General features: G+C 37.7%; 1 protein-coding gene across 1 annotated transcript in view; it reads left to right on the forward strand.

The window, feature by feature from the left end:
• PLPP4 (phospholipid phosphatase 4) overlaps positions 1–25,702 on the forward strand; it is a 43,702-nt gene that overhangs the window by 12,053 nt on the left and 5,947 nt on the right. Inside the window, exons 2-5 of the mRNA XM_072340431.1 lie at positions 3,137–3,245; positions 6,927–7,017; positions 9,552–9,615; positions 11,066–11,190. Of these exons, the coding sequence (XP_072196532.1) occupies positions 3,137–3,245; positions 6,927–7,017; positions 9,552–9,615; positions 11,066–11,190 (389 nt within the window). The remainder of the gene's footprint in view (positions 1–3,136; positions 3,246–6,926; positions 7,018–9,551; positions 9,616–11,065; positions 11,191–25,702) is intronic.

The raw sequence follows: 25,702 nt of genomic DNA on the forward strand, positions 1-25,702 counted from the left end.
GAGTGATACGCCCAACTGGTGTAAACAGTGACTGCTTTCTGTTCAACCTTGGTCATGTGCTTGTAATCCCTAAAGGAAATTCCTTCACAGCTGTTGTGCCCTGTGCTGCTGTGCTCTACTTTGTGGCGCTTCTTTAATTAATTTGGGGCTGCAGATCAGTTGTGAGAGGATGTTTCACTGAGTTATGTATTGTGTATATACTGCTGTAATTAGGAGAAGCTGTACAGAGCCCTCCCAGCTTCTGTCTTGCTGATGCCACTCGCAGCTGAGCAGCTTTAACTTTAGGACAACCGGTTGCATGATTTAACTTGGCATATACATGATAAAAGCTTTTATTACTGGATTTTATTACAGCATTTGAAGTGCTGAGGTAAGATGCTAAGCGATATTTTGCCATTATAGGAGATGAGGAACATGGTAGAAGCACAGGTCATAGGGTTTAATTCACACAGGTCATTCAGTGTTTGATTCATTCGTTACTACTGAATTTTACCTTGATCAGTCTGTGGTGTGGTACTTGCACAGAAATTATCTTAGAGGGTAGTGTGCTGTTAAATGAAAATCTGGGTAATGTAACTTGGAAGTGCTTGTGTCCTTAGAAAATAAGGCAATTTTTATTTAGTGTAGCCTTTTAGGCAGTAAGCTGGGATGCCCAAAGCAACTTCAGACACTTGGATACTTGTTCACCACTGAGGTTTTCATCTTATTACAACTGGTTTCTCTTATTTTCCTTTGAAAGTGACATTAAAAGGCTCTCGAAGTTAATGGAAATTCTTTATGCCTTTAGTATATGCTATCAGACCGACCTACTCAAAACCATGTTTAATAAACTGTTAAAAATGCTGAGTAAATTTGTAAATGTGCAGCAAATGTAAAGGCAAAGAAGCTAATAGTGTATTTTTATATACTTTTACAAAGGAAGCTTTGTAAGTTGCCTATCTGCTACCACTGAGTATTATGTCATTGAGTTTCTATTTTCAGCCATAACAGAAAATGTCTAGAAACTAGCTTTCTTTATCCAAAGTCCACATCCTTTTCTAACAACATCTAATCATTTAAACAAGCTTGTGTTAGCTTATGAATAGTAATAGACTGAACTTTTGGTTACACTGAAGGAACATAAATCACTAAGTGTCAGGCAGCTTAGAAACTACTATGTCCTCATGATTGTTTAATAGAGTACAAAGGGAATTGCCTTCAAGCTAGTGAAATCTTCTACCCAGTTGCCCATCCGTGATGCTTCAAATAAAGAGGAGAATTGTTCTCATATGAATTTCGGTTATAAAAATTTAATTAGCAGCTGAGCTCTTTCTGAGGATGGAAAAAGTGATTTCTTTTGATGTAGTCACTTTCCTTTGACTGTTTACTTTTAATTTCTGTCTTACTCACACAGACATAATATGCCACCATATTCTATATCCATATTTTTCACCTTCACTGGTGACTTGAACTGTTTTTTACACAGCTTCAGCATTTTTGTTTGTTTGTTTGCATGTTGTTGTGTAATATTTGACCAGTTTTCTTGGAAGACAGTAATACAGGTAAGAGTTAAAAATGGATACACAATCAGATTTAGTAGGCGATGGACAAAAACATGCTACTACTAAATAAGATGGTAATTGTAATAACTATTGCTGACACATTTATTGATGTTAATCTTTCTTCAGAAGATTACAAAGATATAATAATCAGAAAACCATTTGGAATCAAATGCTGTTTTTTTTTACAATTTCATCATTTTAGCATGTGAATTTAAAGAAATTCAGCCGTATGACAGTACATATTTTCAGGGTCATTATGATTCCCCTGAGAATGATGAAAGCAGAGAAACAAAAAATAATCGATTTACTTTATTTTGAATTTTCTTACATAATTAGGAGAAAAGAAGAAAGGACAAAGAGGAGAAAAACCACATCTTTAACTCACTTAACATCTGCTCATAATGTCAAGTGTCATCATGTCAAAATAATTAAATCGCTGTTCTAATGTGACATGTCTTCTAAAAGTGCACTGGTTCTTGGAAATACTGAGATCACCTTGAAGCATGAATGTTTGTGTATTGTTTATTCTTCACATTCGGAAGAAATGCTTTGAGGCCTAGATACGTCAAAGGACGCTTTTCTGCTTTGAGGCTTTCCACGGCATGTCCATCAGTTCCAGTGCTCTGAGATCTGCTTCAAAACAGTCATCAAACCAGCAGATGGCTTGGAGAGTATGTCAGAAAAGATGCGACAATCTGAAAGATGTAGTCATAGGATTGTAGAATCATAGTTTGGGTTGGAAAGGACTTTAAAAGTTATCTGGTTCTAGTGTCCTTGCCATGGGCACAGACACCTTCTGTAGATCAGATTGGTTAAAGCCTCGTACAATCTGACCATGAGTGCTTCCAGGGATGGGGCACCCACAGCTTCTCTGGGTAGCCTGTGCCAGTGCCTCACCACCCTCCTAGTAAAGAAGTTTTCTTATCTCTATTCTAATTCCATCTTCTTTTAGTTTAAAAACATGTTCTTGTCTATCACTACACACCCTGGTGAAGAATGTCTCTCCATCTTTCTTGTAGGCCCAATTTAAGTATTGGAGTGCCAAAAAACAAATCCTTCTTCTCTTGAAGGGACATCACTCATCACTGGCCTCTACTGAGATATCAAACTGTTGACCACAGCTCTTAGAATATGACTTCCAACCAACCTATTTCTTTTCATCTGCAACTCAGAGACAAGATTATTGTGTGGGACTGCACTAAAGGTCTTCCAGAGCTCTCTCCTTGTCCACCAGTGCTGTACCTGTCACAGTTTGAAATGCCCTTTGTGTTTGGTAACTGGTACTTAGTTTCTTCAGTGTAAAGCATCTACTGCCTGTGATTTTTCTGCTACCACAATATTTTGCACACTTTTCCCACAGAAGTATAACGGGACAATGGAACTTCTTTAAAGTTGGAGAATATAGACTTTTAAAAACCATTTTCCTGTATTAATGAAGGTTTTAAAAAGCAATGGTGTAGGGTAGGACTGTATTATAAAGGTAATTAATGCAAACTATCCCGTAATTAATGTGAGGGAAAGTTTTAAAAAATCACGTGTTTTCTGTTTATCATTTCTAAATAAATAAATAAATAATCTTCAATTGTTATTTTCAGTTTTACAGAGTTTTTGGATCCATTCCAGCGGGTTATCCAGCCAGAAGAGATCTGGCTGTATAAAAATCCTTTGGTGCAATCAGACAACATCCCTACTCGTCTTATGTTTGTAAGTACTGCATTTCATGATCATGTGATAGCTGTAAACTTAAGTCCGCTACCATTTGTCAAGCAGTAAGAAACCTTTCGTAAGAACAGCTTGTTTCTTTAATTCTAATGGCCATTATTTGCCAAAACAGTGATGTCCAAACTAGTTAAATGTGTTGAATTGTGGAGAGCATCTAAAAACCAGAAATACCAGATTGAATTTAGGAATGCTGATTCCTAAGATTAAGAATAAAACTAGTGCTAAGTAGAGAGATGCTAGAGAAACAATTAGCCAAGCTTTTAGAATTATCTGGTTGTGTGACCTCACTAAACCTTGTTATTAGATTAAGTGCTCTTATTAGGTTAAGTGCTTAAATTTTGAAATCCGATTTGCATTAGGCATAGAAGGCACTGAGATATTTGCCTCCAAATACTGTAGAAAAAAACCTTTGTTTTGGCTTTTGCCAGCAGTCCTGAGGTATTGGGAGTGCATTAAATGCACAGTAGAGAAGCTTTGCTGCCAGTGTTCTTCTGGGTCTCCTCATCGTAGCTCATGCTGACATGCAGACTGTCTGATTTTGACTGTTGGTCTGGTTATCAAAATTCGTGGGTTTGGTAAGTTTAACTAGCAATAATGATTAACTATCAAAGAGTCTACATGTATAAGAGAGTAGTAAGATAGACCAGTAAATAAATGCTAGGAAATTAGGGGATATGGTTTAGGCTATTAAAACAAACAGGTCTGTCTGGAGTAGCTCCATGTGGACATTTTTCAGGAAGGGGCACGGCAAACAGCAGCAACCAAAATGAACCATGAAATCATTCGATGAAAAGAAAGACTGAGATTAGTTTTGCTATTTTCTCTCAGGCTAAGTATAACCTTGCTGCTTAGTTTGCCTGATCTGTGTTTATAACTAAAGGGTCTAAGGACCAACAGTGAATCATTGTACAGGAGTTTTCTTTGGCAACAAAACTATTTTAGCCTCTGTCTTATCCACCTTCATCTGACTTTGCATCAGTTCTGGTTTGTTCTAGGACTCTGTTGCAAGCATGTAAGAGTGTCACCAGCAAAAGGAGGAAAAAAACTGGATGGCTTCTCACCTCTTGTTCTTCCTATTCCTTCCCATCCTTTGATGATACAGGCTTTACAGATAGCTTGCAAAGTGCTGGCAAGAGAAAGGAAAGAACAGCAGAAGAAAACACACAGTAGGACTGAATGGGAAAATAGGTCTAAGCCTAATGCTTTGACCAGTGTGAAGATGCCAGTGCCTTATAATTTCCATTGTCCATCTCTAAACTACTACACTATATTAGTGCACTGCTTTCTTCTTGCTACAGTGCAGTAGAACTAAGGCAAAGGAACTCACTGGATCCTCATGTGGAGGCTCACAACACAGCTCTGCATGCCATGGGGGATGGAACTGGAGTAGTATGAAATGTGTCAGTGAGAGCAGTCACATCTGGTGCTGTTTGGTCACTACTTTCTATGTACAAGAGTGGTGTGTGAGATTCCCTTGGAAAGCGGGATTTCTTCTGCCACACTATTCTGAGGAGGGCTCTGACCAAAGGCACAGCCACTGAAAAATCCTATGAGATCCTGAAGCAAAACAGTATGGTATATCACTGCTGTTCCTTGTGCAAATCATGCTGTATGTGGAAGTGGGTTTTATCAAAGTAGACGGAGTGCTTCTCTGTGGGGTGGAACTGTAGCGTATCTTTGGCTTGCCGGGATGAATAACAAATGAGACAGATAGGCTTTTTGTCTGTTGTTTCAGCAAAGCAAGGAAATGTGGTGGAATATTTCACTGCTAGAAAATAAAACGTTACAGAGATGTATCTGAGGTTAGTGTTGCTCATCAGGCTGCTATTAAATCTGTTATAGATATGAGCCATACAAAATCATTTTATGAAATAAAGGAAAAGAAATCTTTTTGGTAAGCCAAAGCTTCCTGTGCACATTTTGTTGTGGAATGAAAAAAACCCAAACCCTTCAGCTCTTGCTTTTGTGTAAGGAACAGCAAGCAGTTCTTTATCTCTATAAAAGATCCACAAGCTTGTAAAATATGGGGATGTCTGTAGTTTTACTAGATTTTCAAAGATTGATTGTGAAGTGGCTTGAAACAAGTTGCTACTTGAATTCTATTCTTCACTGACTTTTTGCTGCTCCTGCTTGTTCCGAGGATTTCTAACTCCATTAAGCCACATCTATAGGCCTGTCAGCCTGCCCGTATTACAACACATTCTTCAACAATGAAATGGAGATATTTTTTTCTTTTTTTTCCCAGAGGCAGTCCTTACTTTTTGGAATAAAACTAACAATACTAGGATTTGCTTTAACAATTTTTATTTTACTCCTTGCCTTTGAAAGCAGATACTGAACTATTGCTGAGTGTAGATAGAAATGTATCTGAAGAAGTAGCACAACGTAGCTTAAAGCTCCTTTCTGTTTCCAGGCTGAGTGAGTTTCAAGTAAAAAATACGTTTCTTTTGCAAAAATCTGTGGCTTTCTTTCTAAATGTTAGAAAAAAAAGGGAAAATCAAACTGCAGACTGCTTTAATCTGCATGGCTCACAGTTAGATAATCTTCTGCAGATGCAGGTGAGGGGAATTTTGTCCAAGATTCGGTACCAACGTAATAAATGCAGTGCATTTTTGTGCTGAATGTGAAGCAACATGAAAAGTGTAAAATGAGGATTAGGATTAATCTGTGTCATAAAAAGAAGAAAGGAATTGCGGATCTTTGATCGTAATTCGTGTTCTGAATCAGTGTCTCTTTTATTTCAGTGGGGAAGTAAGCTGTGTTTTAATATCAGTAAAGACAGCATAATTTTAGTGGGACTTTGGTCCCCCCAAGTGCCATGTACAACTTACTTTTTGCCTTATTTAAGAACAGTCATTTTCATTTTTCTGCATGAGATAGAAGGCTTCTGAAGGACCTTGATTAGCCTTTAAAGAAATGTGACTGTGAAGAGGTTTGTAGATTTCAGACAGGAACTGGTCATCCTTGCCTTTTAGGCTGCCTTTTGTGATTGAAGGTCTGATACAAGATAATGGAAGAACCAGCTAGGAAGAAACTCATGGTTTAAATGGGAAGCTTCTAATGATAAACTCCTTGGTATTATAGTTGGGAGAAAGTTGTTTGTATCTGCAGAGAACGCTGGGATGGGAGGAGAGCCTGTAATGTATTAGAACTGCACTGAGTGAGATGCTTTAGAGTTAACAATCACATTTAATGTCAGACATCAGCTGTTGTCCACATTGTTCTGTGCTGATGCAGATGCTCTTCAGAAAATCAAATATGGTGTTGGATTGGATAAGGTCTTGCTGAGAGCACAGACTGTTTGAACTGCCTTCTGGAGCAATATAGTGTGGAACAACATACAGGTTTTCTATGGATCAGAGTGTGAATTTATGGGAATTAGGTGAATTGAGAGTTTGCTGCTTTTTTTCACTTATGAAGCTGACACTTAAAATGTAGCTCCAGGCAATTACAAATCAATTATAGCTCAAAATTTTATTACAGCTTTAATGTATTCGTTGCCCTGTAGTTGCAAAGACAAATCATCCCACTTTGCTCAAGGTCAAGAGTTTGATAAAGATCATTCAGCCTTCCAGCTTAAATGGAGCTAACTGGAACTAATTATTAGTCAGTTGGACTGAAAAGTAATCGATGCTCACACACCATATTTGTTACCTCTTACAGGCAATTTCATTCCTTACGCCACTGGCAGTCATTTTTGTGGTGAAAATAATCCGGCGGACAGACAAGACTGAGATTAAAGAGGCTTTCTTAGGTAACGTATGTCATATTGCAAGATGGAAGATATGTGATAGTTCTCAGAGATCAATTCCAGTTGTAGTTTGAGCCATGAAGAAAACCTATCTCCACTGCAATCCATTACAGTAGGTTTCAGTACAGCTGTAGCTGCAAGCCATGTTGCAGTCTTTGATTTTATGTATGCTTCTAAATGTACAGATTCTGTGCCTTTCTTAAAAGTCTAGCTAGCAAAGGCCAGAATGTGATCGGCTAGTTCTTTCTCCAGGTGCTCTAACACAAGTGTGAGAAGCTCCTAGTTTTGATTTGGCTTCCAACAGTGATTTGTAGTAAACTCTGAAATGACGTATGGTGATATTTTATTGTCAAGTCTATTGAGTTGTAGTAACCTTGATTAATAAATCGTGTACGGTAACAGCGCTGAGTTTCGCTTTCTGTGGTGTGTGAAGAAAAGGAGCTTTGGATTAATTTCTTCATCTGTTTTTCTCACCTTTTTAAAAGAGGATTTTGGTTTGGGTTTTTTTTTTTCTGCTATTGCTGCCTTCTGTTATGATTCCCTCTGTAGCGCCCATGAGGAATCTCTGTTCTCACATCCATGTTCCCTGCTGTTCTCACTTTAAGGAAACCTCAACCTTGATGTTCTGTTCTGCAAGGTATCCCTGTGTGCCACAGGTGTAGAACTCCTTGTGGCTTAATTATGCTTAAGTATACTGTACATTGATTTGATTCAGTATATTAATGCATCTGGTGATGTGAAGCTGATGTGAAGGTTCTTTAACTGATAGCCTTGCTGGTTTGTGCTGAGATCTAGCACATAACATCCATAATGAAAGAACAAGAAATCCCTCAAAAGGTGAATTTCTTTAGGAATAAGTAGTTAAAGGGATGTGAAAATGCTTTGCTCATCACATAGGTGTTAATATTAGAAAGGTGATCCAATGCATCGAGGTAAAGCAGCAGTCAGCTTCCTTCTATAGATGCCATTAATCCTTTCTCTTAAAGTGCCTGTCTCTTTGACATGGTTATACACATTGTGGTGGGCAGTGAAAATGTAATTATTGTTGGTTTTTTTTGCCAGCTTCACACAGATACCTTATAATTAGATTGCCATTGTAAACAATATGCAACAGTGGAAGTTAATTAATTCATGGTTAATTCAGGCATGCCACAAACAATGGCTTAATGAAAAGAGTAACCTTTGCTACGTGTCTTGGAAAGGAGGTACCTCTGCATTTACCGTTATTTAAAATAGAGGATGTAGTGCTGTGGCAAAGCTGTTCATATGCATTTGACTCTTTGGAATTGTGCATGTTTCTTATGATATGTGATCACTATAAATAACCATGAGCAAACAACTGAGAGGAAAAAAGAGCATGGGCACAAGTAGTCACTGTTAACATCGGTGCTGAAAGCAGAACAGTATCACTGTTTAGAATTTACTTGTCCCTGTGGCAGCTATTGTTGAAATACGAAAGTCCGAGAACCCTTATTTTGTTTTCATGGAGATCCTCTTCTTTTATTCTTTTTTACCTAAAGAAAGATATCCTACAGCACACATCTTTATGATCTATAATATCCTCAGGCAATGATTTTATGGAGGTAGGATGAATGCTGCTGAAGTGCAGCATCTGGGGCAGCAGTCCAATGGGACAATAGCTCATGCAGCTGTCACATTCAAAAGCTCTATTACTGCAACTGTTCTGGGCATCAAAGATTTGACTGATTTATTTACTTATATTTTTTCTGATGAGGAATAAAATTCAGTGATGCGTGTCCTGTAACAGGGAGCTACATTGCGGACTGCAGCATTGGATTAGTTTTATACTAAAAGAGAGTGGATCTAAGTGCCGCTGAAATCAAGGCTGAGATATTTGCAGGCTTTAGATGAGGTTATTTGGAAAGTCTTGGGACTTGGTGTGTAAGTGCAAATAAAGAATATCATCCAGTCATACCTAACATGAGAGCTCCTGGTTATTACTCCTGTTTTATTAGAAAAGTTGGTAAATCCTAGGAGAGAATATAGGGAAAATGTTGAGATTTTTATTCAAAACATCCTCATCCTTTTGAAGGAAAAATGAAAGATCATTCATTTCTAATTTTAGCCAAAAGGCTGTTCTTTAGCTTTAAAATAGATTGTTTCATTGGGTCATACATATGCATATATCCATGTGTTTGTATTTACGTATACATAACTTCAGGAGAGGTATATGCAGGAATTATTGACCAAAAGAGCATAAGATTTTAATTTAGTAAATTACTAAAGTGATAAACACAGAAATTGATTCTCTAATTATTGTTACTAATTGGTGGTTTATGTCTGTGCAAATAGGAGAATCGGGTTTTGAAGAATAAAAGCAGAATAAAGTAAGTTATGTGATGCTTTGGGGTATACTCTAAGTATGGGTAATTCAGAAACATTAAGGTTGGCTTCAAAGCTCCTTCAGTTTTCAGTTTGTAAATCAAATGCTGTAATGCTACAGTATATAGCTTGGTATTTATGTTGCTATTGTTCTGTTGTGTTTTTGTTTTTGTTTTTCCCATTCTGTTTTGTAGCTGTTTCCTTGGCTCTAGCTCTGAATGGAGTCTGCACAAATACCATTAAATTAATAGTGGGAAGGTAAGTCTTGTCATATTATAAATGTTGGCTTTAACTTTTAAAGAAAGTAAGATAGAGTTGACAGGTACAATACATCTTAATAAAAAGATAACTGCTGTTCCAAAGCATATTGAGTTAGCAGGAGCCCCTGGAAAACTGTCCTTGCCCTAGTACAGGTGTTGTATAACTTCATTATGTGACATCCAACTGTGATAGGAATGTGTACCCTTGTGTTGCCTTATTTGTTTGACCAGTTGGAGGATCCAGACAAATGGAGGAGTCTGAAAGGAGAGATGTGAGTGTATGCTAGTTCATTACATTGATAACGCAGAAGGGTCACAGTGTGTGGGAGTTTAGATGCCAATGCCACTAGTCTGCTGAAACAGAAATCAACTGAGCCTTGATATAAACCACTGCCTGTATTTTATGTGAGGTATACTGCTCAGTGTGGGAACAGCAGACCTTGGAGCTGAGCAGTGAGCACGTTCCTTGGTAGGCCGTTCTTTTAAAGCAGTGTAAATTTGAATGAAGGAACCAAAAAAAATTATAGCAAGCAAATTTTCTGAAAAATAATTTTCAAGTAGGTTTGTCTCCTTATCAAAAATTCTCCTGAAAAGTGTATAAATGATTTGAATTTGTACACCATTTAACAGATTAGCTTCAGCTGCGTTGCAACATTAAGTATTTGTGCATGGTCTCTGATGGATCCTCTCTGCTACACAGCTGATGTCCTGACAATAGCAGTGCTTGGCACTTTTATTTTAAGGAGTGCTTTTGCAGTACAATTAAGAATGTCTGCACCATCTTCTTCAGGCAGACGTGAGCTCATTTTGCCTGCACTCCAAGGCAACTAGCTGCTCTGTCAGCTTGTCTGTGAATGTGGTTGTTCACCTTGCTTCTCTGCAAGGTTTATTAGCTCAGTCACTGTGATACCGGTCAAACCTATGTGCTACTACTCAGCTCAGAGCAGGGCAAAAGAATCTTGGTTTGATCATTGCACATACAGATGCAGCATGGAGACTGGCAATGGGAACTGGTTGTTCTGTTGACAGTTCCATAACCTAAGCTGTCCTGTTCACAACCAAGTGTCAGCGAGACCTGTGCAACTTTGTAGAGTTGCTACAATACTTTTCTCTGTCCCTGGAAGTGTTATGCAAGACTGATTGTTGTAGGGAGGGGTAGCATTACATACTCATTTTCAGAGCTGAGATCCTGTGTGCTCTTTGAAATTAAACAGGCTGTGGGGAGAGATGGGCTACAACTTGTATGCTACACTAGAAGACTCCCTGAGAGAGCCTGCCTGCAAACAATTTGCCTTAAATTGGTTATTTCAGAAAAACGAAGCGGTTCTGCCGTTAAAAGCAGGAAGAAACGTACTCACTATGAAATAGGCAGTAAATGTAATAATCGCTTTGAGGTTTATTTGTTACTACAGCATTTATTTTTTTAATATCCATGGTGTTTTTTGTAGACCGCGTCCCGATTTCTTTTACCGCTGCTTTCCAGATGGAGTAATGAACTCTGAAATGCACTGCACAGGTGATCCAGATCTGGTGTCTGAAGGCAGGAAAAGCTTTCCAAGTATCCACTCTTCCTGTAAGTTCATTTAAACGCAGCGTTTCTTTTGTGAAAAGCTTTACTGTCTGTTGTTTTGGAATTACTCTTTATTTGTTAGATGGTGAGCTTGATTTTTGCTAAAGGGGTGCTTCTCTCTTCAGTCACCACTGCCACAAATTTCCCTCTCCGTATCTTGAGAACCACCTGAGAGCCATAGCAGGACTATCAGTAGAATGAAACGATATTCAGGGTTAAAGAACAGTGCTATTCTGAAGGGATACCTGTTTCTTAATGCATGCCTCTTTGTGCATCCTGTGCTTTTATAGGAAGTACTGTTATACTCCACTGGAATATGAAATGTGGCAGACTGTGTTTGACCGGCATAGTTTTGACAAGTTGGAGTTAATATCTTGCAAGTGCTGGATCTACTAAAACTTTTTTTCTTCTTCTTTTTATTTTATTTTATAATATTCTATTACTAAAATGCTTTTCTTCGTGGGAAGTTACATGCTCAGAGGTGAAAGGGATAGGAAGGAATACAGAGAGATTGTGGTGCTGTTCATTGTGATGAACTGGGTATGAGATGGGTTCAGAAAGTCCCCGTAGCTTTAGAAGTGATCATAATTTGCTGGTAGATGAATGAATCTTTCATTCCCTGTTTTCTTACTCTTTTAACAATATCCAGTTATCCACGTGGGTTATTATGGGATGGTATGTGGTATAGATCAGCTGCTCTTAGCTAGTGCTGGAAACTAGAACACATGTAGGTGACTTTGTGATAACTCAGACCTGATTAAATTAGTTATATTACCTCAGATGTTACAGAGGTTCCTTCCTCTGCCTTACGGAACTGACTTCTACAGTGTTTGATGCCAGGAGGTCTCATGAAACTTCTTATGGTGTGTAAAATAACTTGATTGCTGCAAGTTTGGTTTACTGCGTGTGTGTTTTTATCCTTTTTTTGGCTGATACTGTTTGTTTCTTGCACTGTTCTGTTTCTGCGAACTGCCAGTTCAGTACCACTAAGGCAAACCTTTGGAATTTATCTTCCTGATCTTCTTTTAAACTCATAACTTCCAGTTGTGTAACTGAACAGTTACATAACAAGTTGCTTAATGAGATGAATGAAATTCTAGGCTGATCTTGTTCCCTTTTTCTTGTTTGAGTCCCAGAACAGTTATGAGAGTAGTAGATGTTTGTGGCAAACTTATAAGCCTTATAGTCCTAAGTGGAAAACCAACTCAGCTGCGTCAAGTTTTGTTTATTAGTTTTGATTCACATTAGAGAGACAGTAACAGATTATATCCTATGCCATTTAGAACAAATGGTACTTACTGCTATCTTTAGACTGTCTTCAGATGCTGACTGTCACACTTAATTGCAATTTTCTCGGTTCACTGTGTAACAACAAAGGCTTAAAATAAGTAGAAGTACACACTGATGTACCTAGAATCTGCAGGTTACCCCGCAATAAACAGCAAATGTTATAATTGCTTACTTTATTGCAGTTGTAGCAGTTTACTCCTTAAGGCTGCAAAGTTTAAGCTGGGGAGATGCTTTTGGGTTTGCTTAGCCTGGAAACAGTCTGTGTATGTGTGTGTGTAACATGCTCTGGTTAGCTCTGACCCATGTCAGAGTTTTCTTATCAAGACTACTTGTCACCATGCAGAGTGAGTTGTCCCCATATCAGTGGGGCAGCTCTCAGAATGCTTTGAGGTTTTATTTGTAACTGCCATTGGTTTTTATCAGCACTGAGTTATGTTGCTGCAGCTCACAGAAAATACAGTAGGGCTAGAATGATGGCCCGGTGGACTTAGATAAAAATTATGAGTGGCTTTCCCCTTCCCTGACTAGAACAAGATTAGCATGTGGCTGAGTTGACTTTATTTCCTGCCACAAAGCCTTTCATTATCATGTGATGAGAATGAAGAGATATTATGTATGCAGTAGCTTTTATCAGCTGGTAAGTTTATGTGAGATTAAGGTAATTCTGAAGTTGCTTGAAGTACTTAACTATTTGGAGCCTGATGTTATAATATTTAAGTCTGATGAGATTGTGTATATTGAATCCATACATATTTGATTCTCCTAATGGAGAAGGAAACAATTGCAAATTGATATTCACAGGATGCCATCCCTTTCGCCTTCTGTGTAGCAAAATTATTTAGATGGAGGTTTCTTTCATTAGGATTTTATCGAGAATAATTTATACCCTTGGTAATATTTATTTTCTTGATAGACTGAAGTGTGGAAAATGTTATCGTGGGAAACACATTTCACTGCCTTCCTGGATGCGTGAAGCAATGAGGATGTTCAGGATATTGTCACCTCTGTTCAGAATTTGTTTCTGTAATGCTGCATTATCAGTCTTTGGCTTGGACGTTTCCCTTGCCTTTGTAAAAAGTAAAATAATTAGCTTTAAACATTAACTCTTCCTGCCTTCTTAAGACGCTGCTAATTGAAGGCTTTCCTTCATAAATTCAGTCCTCTGCTACTTTCTTTTTTCCTACAGCATGAGATCACTACAAGATAAAGCGAAAGGGGTTCCATACTTCAGGTTTCTATCATCCTGTTTGGCGTGGAATTTGTGAAGTGACAGCAAAAATGATTTTGGTTACTGTTTTTGATGTTTGTGTTTGTTTTCCTTCACGTTTTCACATCTGCAGATATTTTAATGGGGAGAATGTGGGTTGACGTGAACTCCAGTACCCCTTCTGGAATTACATTTTAAAGTAGCCGTCTGTAGGTTGGTATTTTCTACTTAACTGGAACACTGAAGAAAGTAAATTACAAGTGAAAGCTTCCAGACTGCCTGTATAGAAAGATTAGAAGCTTTAGAAGAGAGCCATTTTCATCCTGAAACTCATTTCTCTTACAGCGTTCCTTGGACAGGCTGTCAGTCAAAGGCTTTGTTATATCAGGATCTAAAGCATCAGCCATGCAAAATGTGGCCTTAAACAAGGAAGTCTGTGTTGCTGTGACTGTTGTATGACAGAAATGTGGTTTAGGGATGTGTAACAGTAGTTACACATAGTAGTGGCAGTGCTGGCACCCCCAGATGGCCTGACCTGACCTTGTATAGTCAATAATAATGTTGTGAACTACCTGTGTCCTGTTTGTGCCCTGAAGGAGAGTTTAGTTTCCTCATTAGAGCATGGATCATCTTGTTGTATTTTTGGTGGGTAGTTTGTGGGGTTTTTTCCACTTAAATTCCCTTGTCTTTCATCTCCCTGTGCCAAGAAGGTTGTATAAAACAAATTAGAGAATGTGTGGAGCACAGACTTGTGTAAAGTGAGAGACTTTCAGACAGATGTGAACTACATCGTTGCCTGAAACAAAAGAGGCATTTCAAATAGGAAAAGAGGTTTTAAGCCTTTAGTGTTCATACTCCAGTAAGTGAAGAAGCAAAAAAATGCAAGCTCAGACTGAAAAGTTTTACAAGTTTTTTTACATCATTTTTACAAATAAGCTGCAGATCTGCATTTGATATGCCATGGTTACGATAGGAGAAGTGATGGTTGTAATGTAGAGGCAGATGAGAAGAAGACTGTGACCACTAAGGTAGCGGTGATGTTGACATGTCACCAATCAGGTGTCTGTAAGGTGGGGGAGAACTGAAGGAGCAAATTCTCACTTTATGGTTCTGATAATATCACAGATATCAACTGGTCCTGTCAAATAGTGTGGGTTGTGAGTTGTTTCTATTTCATATATTTTTTTCTTACTTCAAATGACAGATCTCATTTAAGCTTTTGATCCCCCACTATTCAAGAAACAAAAGCAAATAAAGCCAAAGATCCATTCAGAGCTTGTACACTCATAGCCTTTGAAAATATCTACTGCCATCAGTTTCTTTCTGGAAGGTCTGACCAGGGAGTCAGGCACCTTGAGATCTTACAGAATTTAATCTGGAAACATACTTTGTCTTTCAGGCGTATGCATAGATTCACAGGCAATGAAGATAGTAAAGCCTTCTTGTATCATTTATGCCATGTTAATTCATTGTCATATGCAGATATTCATGACAAATTAAAAAAAAAAAACACAACATAAAAACATTTTCTTATATTCTTATATTGTAGCATTTTCCTACAGTCTACACGCTCCAGTAATTTTATGCATAGTTTTGGGCTTTTATCCTTCTCATAGTAACTTCTTTTTCTCATCAAGTATGCTAATAAGGGGTCTAGAGAATATTTTGGGCTACTGCACCATGAAACTCTCCAGGTATCAAAACCATTTTAAAGCATCTGATCACTTCTAAAAATCATCTTTGACCAAAACAGGTTTCAGTTTAAGAATACGTGCTTATCTAGTTTACTGGATACATTTGGACTATTTGTACATTGACTGAAAATTGATTTTTAAAGCACTATTTTCCAGGATTGTAACTACATTTCTTCAGGTGGAGAAGTTAAGCATTGTGTGCACGATGAAAGTGGAGAGCTGCAAGCTGAGGGATACTGTAAAAGATATGAAAACCAGTTATCATTAAAAAATCTTGTTTTAGAAGCACAAATTGATAGAAATCCACATCTTTTCCCAATTGCTGCCTGCATTTTACTCCCCTATGCTGCCATCTGTGAAGAGTTTGGTTTAAAATTATGAATCCAGCTCATCTTCTCAAGTTGATGGTACCAAGTTTTGCACACACAGCTCTGAATCAGAAGGAGAAAGTCCTGCTACTTGATATTTTAATTGCCTCTTTGACCCAGAATTCATTGTTGAAATGAAGATATGGCACCAATACCAAGCACAAATGTGCTGCAAATATATATCATGGGCCTTATGTGTCTCTGGCTATGAATGCTGTGGTCTGGAATGGTGGAGGGTTGAGAGAAACAGCACAGTGAGGTCAGTGTGGGATTCTTGCAGTCATAACCTGAGTTCTCTTTCATGTGTTGAGTCTTCATTGGGTAGTCATATAGTCCCATTTTTTCTGGGAGTATTGAACTGCTAAAAGTATGTCAATTTTGTGTCTCTTTCGGACCACGGCTTGCAAATATCTCACAACCTTCATAGACGGGAAGGAGAATAATAAACAAATGCTCAACTTGTATGTTTTGGTTTTATCCATTTTCTATTGGAAATTCTTCTTTGACAAGTACTGTTTCTTTTGAACTGTGTGTTTTTTTTAACAACTTGTACTTTCCTTATGAAAATGACCTATGTGATGAAGTGTCACTATTTAGATAATTAATATTTTCTGTGGCCAGATTTGCAGGAGTTTCACGTTTCAAATTGTAACATTGCAGGGAATTGATTTTTGAATTTCCCTATTCAGGGTGAGCCTTTTCAGGTATAAACTCATCACAGATTAAGGTAAAATGCCCTTTTGCAATGTAGAGGGTAATTTTAGTGATCAGAATCAATGCCAGAACTGAAGAGAATTCTGCTCTGTTAATGTTTGTTATTGCTACATCAAATACATGATCAGCAGAGTTAATGGGAGCAGTAACCAAAGAATTAAGATCTTAATACCTACTTGCACTTTAGTATAGCTACTGCCTTTAAGAAAACTTTGCAAGAAGAGCATGTAACACAATGTAGATTCTATTTATATTAAAAATAGGCTGTGTGCATTATAAGAGAATTGAATATGAGGTCATCTGTGCTTTTTGGTGCTCCATTTGGTGGGAGAAAGAGCAGCGTCTCTAGAAAAGAAACAATAATACAGGGGGGGAAGGATCATTATTTTTTGCTGGCCTAATAAATGAGATTATATCTTTGGACCAGTTCTGAATAGTAATCTTCTACTTTAAGTAGCCAGATTCCATTATGAATGACTGCAGTAATTGCTCAGGCTGTTGTAACAAGCTTAAAAAATATATAAGGAAAATAATACTGCAGAGAAAATCAAGTCCTATCTGTGACTGAGGAGAGAGAGGAGTCCCAGCTGCATTTTCTCATTGCATTTCCATGTCTTCCTTCATATGCGAGATCAGCCCCTACATCCTATTAGGAGTACGTATACCTTCCCTTCCAACTCTAACGCGCTTCCCAGAAACAGAGTTCCTGTTAATTTCCACAAGCTATCAAGACTGTATGTTGAATTACTCAGTTGCCAATTATTGAGCAGCTCTAATGCAAAGTGGCTACTTAGCTGTCGTTTTCTTTGTGAACAGGCATAGTCATGTAGCTATGAGGCTCTTTGTTAATACCTCTTATCTGCCTGAGGCTATACCAAATCTTAAGGTGAAAGGGAACATCCTTATCTTTCCATCGGTTTCTCTGAAAACAGTAGGCTTGCTTTCAAGCTGTATGAGGGGTCTTTGCTTCTGAGCAGCACACAGCCTTTTTTGTTAAGATGGCTGAAAAAACTGAATTGTTACATCTCTCTGCTATCCAGCAATATTCACCAGACCTTCTGGAAGAAAACCTGGAAGAAATCATAAAATTGTAACTAAACTGTACCAGATAAGCCGGTTTCTTGATTTCAGGACTGTGATTTGATGGTTTGCAGTCCACTCTAATTTGTGATTCAGATAGGAAACCAAAAGATTTTAGGAGGCTCTTGTTTAGTTTTGTTTTTCCTAATCTCTAGTTCATGTAGTACAGGGAATTTAGGAATAGACTGAGGCTTTGAAGGAGTGTGAGCAAAAAAAGGGTTGTCATCTTGCATCCTAGGTCATTAACGAGGAGTAGAATGAAGGGCTCTTAAGAGCTGACACGGTTCTTCTTCAAGAGCTGGAGAAGCAAAGGGAAACAAATGAGCTGAAAGTTAAGAGTCTCTGAATTTGACTTGGATAAACACGTTTTTGCAGCAGCTGTCGCTGCTTCTTGGTTATTATGGGTGTTTTTTCTTCTTGGTCATTGCAGCCAAATTTTCTTTCATCAGTGCAGAGGAAAAAGCTTTCAGACTAATTCTCTCCGTTCTTTTGCCTAACCTTAAGCTTTCAGTAAGGTTCAGGCACATGCTTGATTTCATAGCCTGAAGAAAAGGCTACAGTATTGTAGACTTCTGCTGTATGCAAAGCTAAGGCCGTTGTTCTTCTGACTGACCTGTTCAGCAAAAAAGACTTTGAGTTGCACTAAGAATCTGACTATCAGTTTTAGCCTGTGAACTGTGATGACAGCACTTCTCTGGAGCAAAACGGGTCAGAAAACTCAAGAGAAATTTGAAAATAAACGTGTCAACTCAGACCTGAAGACAGAGGAGGCTGCTGCATGGGGTTCTGTGATTTATTTTGTCCAGGAATGACTGTAAGAAGCTCTTAATTTTTGGTAGGGTACATTTCTAAATCTGGAGAGGCTCTGGGTAAGACCGTGGTACCATTTTCACTTTGATCTGCTATTGAAGCTGTTTTGAAAGTCCCCTCTTGCAGCACATGGCATTATGTTATTGGAGATCATGCTAAGACTAAACAAACAAACAAGAAAAAAATCAACAGAACACTCAAAATTGAATTCAAAGGCAAAAATGTGAGGCAGCCTTATATAGACGTGTCTGTTATAGGAGACTCAGTAATAAAGATATCTGAACTTGTAAATTTAGGTCTGTTGAAAACAAGGAAATATTAAAAATCTCTTGAGATAAATGTTCTGCAATAAATGGCATGAAATCAGGAATGTAGTTTATGCCAAACTGAGTGAAGAGCAGAACATCCACAGGAAGTCCCATTTGGGTTTTGCTATTACTGTCAGTTCTAGATAGGAAGAAACCAGCTATTACAGATAAGTCAGCAGATAGGTAATATTTTTTTTCCTCCCTTGTGCAGAGAACTGAGCAAATAATGAAGCCACAGCTTTATCTAACAAACCCTACACATAAAATATTGATGCAAAACATTTTTAAAGTGAATATTGCTTTGTAGCAGTCAAATGATTTCCTGTATTTTTCTGGTGATTTTTCTCTTGAGACTTTTAGTTCTTGCTTGTTTTCAGTCTAAACTAAGTTTGATTTTAGGATTTTAAGCATTCTGTTTGAACTAGCAGAAACTTTTGGAAAATGATTGCGTTGGAAGTTCAATATCATGTTGGAAAACCATACAAGTTAGACACCTAAATGAAATTGCCAGTGAATAATAGCATAGGAGGTCTTTTTAAAATATCTCTTTCACGGGGAGAGTTAAAAATCCATTTGGGTTTGTACTGAGAGAGTTAAGTAAGGAATAGAATGGTTCAGATGTTTTTGATAGCAAAGCAAATTCTGCAGACTCAGGTGTGCATGTAATTTAAATTGGTGGAAGGTGCTCAGTGATGCAGTAAGTCCTCTGTCATATTAGTAGTTATTTTATTCTGCATTTTATTAACCCGACTTTTCTGTCTTGCCTGCTCTGGCTGTCTTCCTTCGTGACTTCCTTGAAATTAGTGAGTTTGCATGGATGAACGCAGCAAGATCCTGTCTTGAATAATGGAACTATCACATGCTGTAAATAAGAAAGAAGTCTAAAAGTAGGAGTTCAAACATATTTACGTTATAAGTATCTGTTATAGTCAGAGACTTCTTGGTGTAAACCTGTCAACTTAGATGCGGAAAATCATAGCTGTTAAAAAAAGAAAAGGAAAAAAAAAAAAAAAAAGCACTTTTGATGTTGACTGGCAGATTGCTTGATATTTCATTCCTCCTTTATCTCTAAAATTAGCTGTTCCGCTGAATGCACTCATGTATGTTTGTGTTGTATGTGTGATGTGTCTTGCCGTGTCCCCCCAAAAGCCCAAACAACGCAAAAACAGGAGGAGGCTGAGGCTGGAAAGTTTTATGTCTTTTAAGTGAACAGCAGACAGACAGTTTCTCTTCCACTTTCTCAATAAGTAACTGAAATTAATCTGTTCTAGAACATAAAATATTTTTACACTTTAAAAGGCATTAATTTATTTGCAAAAAAAAAAAAAAAAAAAAAAAAAAAAAAGGTGTGTTGATTCAGAGTGAAGAAATTACTGAATTTCAATAGAATTGTTTGCTGTGCCGTGATAATTTATATCAAATATTACTGCAGTACATGTAATTATAGTTGGGTATTTAAATTTCAACTGTTAATTATCTTTAGCTAGCAATTTCATGGAGGATAATCATATTTCCTTCAGTTGAGAGTGAACATTTTAAGTAACAGATGAGCTACAAGCCACAGGTTTTTGGCAGTAATTGCTGCTACTCCCTATTTTCAAGATAAATCTCTTAATTAACAACTGTATAGCAGCGCCTCTTTGAAATATTTCATCCTCTTATAGAAGTATCTTGAGAAGTAAGGGATAAATGTCTTAGGCAAGGAAAAAAAGGTCCCCTGTGGGGTTTATTGGCTTCTTAATTCAAGCTGTAAGTATACTTGGGAATGTTTGTGTTTCAGGTTTTTACCTCTTTGAAATATTTACCTCTCAGCACTCAAAGGCTGTTTGAATTTGTGTGGGGCTTGTGAGACAAACTCTGCAAAGCTTAGTTCTCCAGCAGTACTAATAAGTCAACTCCTCTTAGTCTGAGATTCAGATTATGTGCATCTCAAACAGGTCTCCAAATGACTTATTTCTCTTGAACTAAAAATACAAACAGGCAACAGCTTTTACAGCAAGCTGCTTGATGCTCCCTACCATACTGTGCTGTGTGTGTGGTGGAAACGCTTCAAACCTCTGCTGTAAAGCTTTTCTGTCCACCAAAATACTCGCATGCTGGTCCATATGTCCAAGAGAGATTGATGCAACTACCTGGCATGATAAGTGAGAGAGCAAGTAGTTGAGCAGTATGTCGTTCATTTACAAGGACAATACTGAAGACTTATGTGTGGCAGAATGGGAGGTAAGACGTTACCCCATTCAATTTGTGAGACTTGGTATATTCTCCTTTGAAGGAATGTTGAGCTGTAAAGAAAAACTTGTCCTTGACAGGACTTATTTCTACTTAGTTGCCTCATAAATCCCACAGTGACAATAATTTGTACTAGAATTAAAAGATGATAATCTAGAGCTTGTGTTTAGATGCTGTATTTATGCTAACAAGTAGCAGAAAGAGAAAATTATCCTCTGGCTATCATAAATGTCAAGGAAGTAGGCAGTGAATTATTGAATTAGAGCTGACCTGTTTGAACCACTGTAGCAAATCTTATCTCAGTTTTAATATTCTTTTTTTTTTCTGGATGAAATTAGAGGTGTGCTTTCTTTATTTCATAGAGGGATGTTGGTCTGATTTAACAAAACCATTCAGTCAATCCCTGGTGCTCTTTATGCCTGTAAGGAGTTAGAAACATTATCCAGAGACCATGCTGGAGCAGTGCCACTGCCCAAATGGCATTCTGTCCCAGATTTAAATCTAATATAAATTCATTAGTTGGGTTTAATTTCACCAAGTGTGACTGAAAAACATGGAGATTTCAGTTATGAGTAAAGAGTAAAAGAGTAAAAAACATGCCTTGCAGAGATGTATTTTAGTCTGGCACAACTGTATGAAGAAGGCTGAATTCACCAGGTGATCTGTTGTAGGGTACATGAATGCTAAGTCTGCTGTGCTTAGTGCTTGAGTGCTGTTCCCTTTGTCTTCAAAGTAATTCCAGAATCTGAGACGTTTTGGGCTTTGTCTTTACTGTGTTCTCGGAGAAAGGGGATTTGTTCAAGGTTTCCATCAATCCGAATTGGCAAAGGAGTCCATGGAACAGGTTCACCTCTAGGACTTTCTGTAAATAGCACAATTAACAGAACAATTCAGAAGAACTTCACTGTTGTTTTTTTCCCAGATGTGCCTTGAGACCACTTTAGATATTTCAGATGTAGTGAGATGTCTTGAAGGGTTCCTGTAAATAACAAATCAGACAAAAGATGCACAAAGAAGTTTCATGGGAATTCCTTGCAACAGTCCTGCCAAAGCAACCTAATGACTAATACTCTGCTTACTTACCTTTCAGATAATATAAGTCGCTCTTTGTTCTAACGTGTCTCTGTCTCCAGTATTTCCTTTTTGTTTCCCAGATCCTTGCCTACTTTTGTATTTTGTGATGTGCTTTTCATGTTGCTTCTGCTGAACTGTATTTCTTTGTTGTTGTGGAAATAAATTAATAAAGCTGAGCCACAGGGATGGTGATTGACTATCCCACTCGGAAAAACAGATATATATTTTGCCTGTGATAATAAGCTCAAAATGTACTCTGGGAATTGTACTCCTATAAAATCCTCTTTGAATCGAATTTCAGCATTGAAATTTATGCAGCTGTTTGGTGTCATACATTTTCTTCAGGAAAGATAAATAGTTCAGCCTTTGAACAGTGTGAAACTGAAAACATTCACCAGTTGCCCCAGCTAGAATTGCGGCAGGCTGCTGTGCAATTCCAGTGAAGAATAGTACATCTTTGAATATGAAAGCTCTGCAGTAATCATTGCAAGTGTAAGGCATTACAGACAAAGAGATGGATCATTTTCTCTGACAGGCCATTTGCGGTGGTTGTTTTGCAGTTTCATAATTTGTTGCCACTAAGATGAGTTGGGGGTATTTATTTATTTACTTCTTTTCCAGTTTTTAAACTGCATCATGTGAGGAAGACACGTACTGTGTGTTTAGCAGAGCATCCACTGAAGCCTGAGGTGCTGAAGATCCTTATGGGGTACTTTAATTTCCAGAAAACACCCCTAAAAGCTGTTCGTTTTGAATGAATAATTTATTTGGGGGCTTTGGATCAGATTCCTGTTCACAGGTTGTCCCTTTATGCCTTTTAACTTGGTAATTGACTTGGTCCATACAGATGGCTTTTTAAACCCACCTACATCCCCTGAGAGAATAAGATGTCAGAGTGGGGTCTGCTGTGCTCCTAAATGCTGTCATTCCCTTTGCTTCTTCTCTGAGCCTTTTTTTCTAAGAGAGGGTGACAGAGGCAATCTGAAAGGTTGAGTCTCACAAAGCTCTGTGTATTCCAATAATGATAATGCTGAAATAGAGCTCTTTCCGATGTGCTTCAAACACCATTATTGTGTAGTTTAAAAAATGTGCCTTTGTTCTTTTTCTCCTCATCGAGCACTTAATTAAATATTTCTGTCTGGAATTTGCGTTAAGTATATCTTAAGATAATGCTGTTTTAAATTGAATCAGACTGATTTTCTCATTTTCATTTGTGCCAATGTCTCTAAAGAGGGCTGGCTGGTATTTTATGCAGCTCCTTGCTTTATTTATGTAAACAGAGTATTGGTTTCTTCCAGATCATAAGAAATTAACGTAGTAGGAGTATTGATGTAGATGATGATCATCTTTGGAATCTTTCTTGTGCAGAGTGATAACTTTTATTACATTAGACAATTTGAAAATTCATATGTAATGATGTAGGATCTGATTTTTGCATGTTTCCTATGATACAGTGAAATATTGAGTCCAGCCTTCATGGGGGGAAAAAAAAAGAGGCTTCTCAAGTACGTTCTATTGACTGACAAATTCTTCAGTATGAATATCACCTGCAGTCCTAGATTTCTTGAAGAATAAATTATTTGTTTAATGTTTTTGACTGATCATATCTTCAAAATATAGCCATCAAGCAAAGTAGCCTGCACAGAGTGCATAGCCATTGAGTTGTTTCCTAGAATCTTTGAATGGTTTGGGTTGGAAGGGACCTTAAAGATCACCTATTTCCAACCCCACTGCCAATCCCAAGTAGTGCATTAATCTCAAATAGTGCTGAAATCAAGGTATTAAGCTCTACTGCTGAACTGCATCACTATATATATATACATATATATGAATTTGGCTTTTGTGGATAATTTTCCCCTCTGCTAACAGAAATGTTGGAATCTTAGGGTTGAAACCTGCCGAATTCAGATACATTTGCTTTGAGTGACATTCACTGAGATGGATATCTTCAGAATTGATACATTTCTCTTATTCTTTCCTATGGAAGTAGAAAAAATAACTGCCTTTCTTAGATAGTAATTAGTATTAAATTAGTTCCATGCTCTCTACTGTGTGGAAACAGATCTAGCAGCTAAATATTTGGTGAGGGACCATGGCTTTAGAATGTATTGTTACAGTTATGATAAATAGTCTCACATCCTCAAGTATTTAGTTCTCAGTTCTGTGTTCTTCTCTGCTGACTCTGCATTAGCACTGTGAATATGGGGTCAAGCAGCTCTTTCTGGATGTGCATGATCCAGGGTAAGGAAAATCAGTCTCATAATATTGTACTGTGAAGCTGCTTTGCGAATTATTATTTTCATAGTTATAAGCTAGAGTGTTATTTTGGTACCTCTCCATCTTACACTGGGCTTAAGTTCCCTTGCAGGAGCGTGTGAATGTCTTCTTTTTCACCTTCTGTTTAGAGGAACACAACTATGGGTGGCAAAAGCTGGCTTTGTGTCAAGTTCAGATATTTATTCTATGGATGTTCTCTGTACATTCAGAACTTATTTCTGGAAACATTTTTGAGTACGATGAAGTTTGCTCTAAAGCCTCTTAAATTAAACCTGCTGCTGCCACTTACACTTATTTGAATAAACAGTCCTTTATTTTGTAGATCTCTACCATCAGGACAAAACAGTTGCAGTTCTGGAGGTTGCATTTTGCACTGGATGGGATGGAACAGACCTAAAGAAAAAAGGCAAAGTTCCTGAATTGAAACACTGACTGTTTCATTTTAAGTTAAATACTTCCTGAGCTTTGTCCAGATAAATACATTGGTTTTACTCTGCTGTCTTGCTTTTAGTATGCCAGAGCTGCTATGTCAAACACCCATTTTATGGAACATGCCTAGTTATGCCTGGTTAGGGCTTATATCCAAACTGTATTACAGTTTGGTTATGTATTGCCATGCACATACATCTTCCAAGATCAGAAAGTAGTTACTTATAATTCAAGGTGAATAAATGAATAAATAACAGAGGCTTAAGTCCAGAAATCGTGAAAATGTGTGTAGCTACTTTGACTGAGAGTGTTCCTGTGTGCTGCTTCACCTCTTTAAAACATTCATTGCAGCAAACCGTGTGCTTTCAGTGTAGATTACTACGGAGAATAGTTTCCATTCAGCAGTTCCATCAGCAGCAGATGTTCTTTATGATGTGTGCAATTTTCCTGCTCAGTTTCAGACTAAGTATTTCAGTCTGATTTGAAGACATATTTAAAAAATTAAATTGTCTCATGCCTAAAAGGAACCTTGTCTTACTAAGAGTGTTACAGTAGAACAAATCCTTGAGGTGATGATCTCCACAGTCAGTTTTCTGAGAATCCTACTGTGATTCATCTTTCACGAGTGATTAACTATCGAGGAAGAGCTCAGCTTAATACTCCAGGTCGCTGAAAGGCAATGCAGTGCATTTTGATTTCGATGGATGTTGCTGTTATAATAGTCATTGTAGTGCTTTTGCAGGTCAGCTCTGCCTTATCTGAATCATGAATATGAAACCTCTCTTTAGAAACTATGGTTTAGGTTGAAGAATTTAAGGCACAAGCACTTCTCAGTTTGAGTGCACAAATAAAAGATTTCTCTGCATTCTTCATTATCTACAGTATTGAGATGGCCATTATGAAATTTGGTTTTTCTGTATATCATAGACATTAACATACAAGGGCACTCCAGTGTTTTTCTGTTCTGATCCCATGAGAAGCTCATAAATCTTGTAAGATTTTGTTCTGATAAGAGAGAAGGTCTGAATGAAA

Source organism: Excalfactoria chinensis, chromosome 6 (genome assembly GCF_039878825.1).
Source record: "Excalfactoria chinensis isolate bCotChi1 chromosome 6, bCotChi1.hap2, whole genome shotgun sequence".
NCBI lineage: Eukaryota > Metazoa > Chordata > Aves > Galliformes > Phasianidae > Excalfactoria > Excalfactoria chinensis.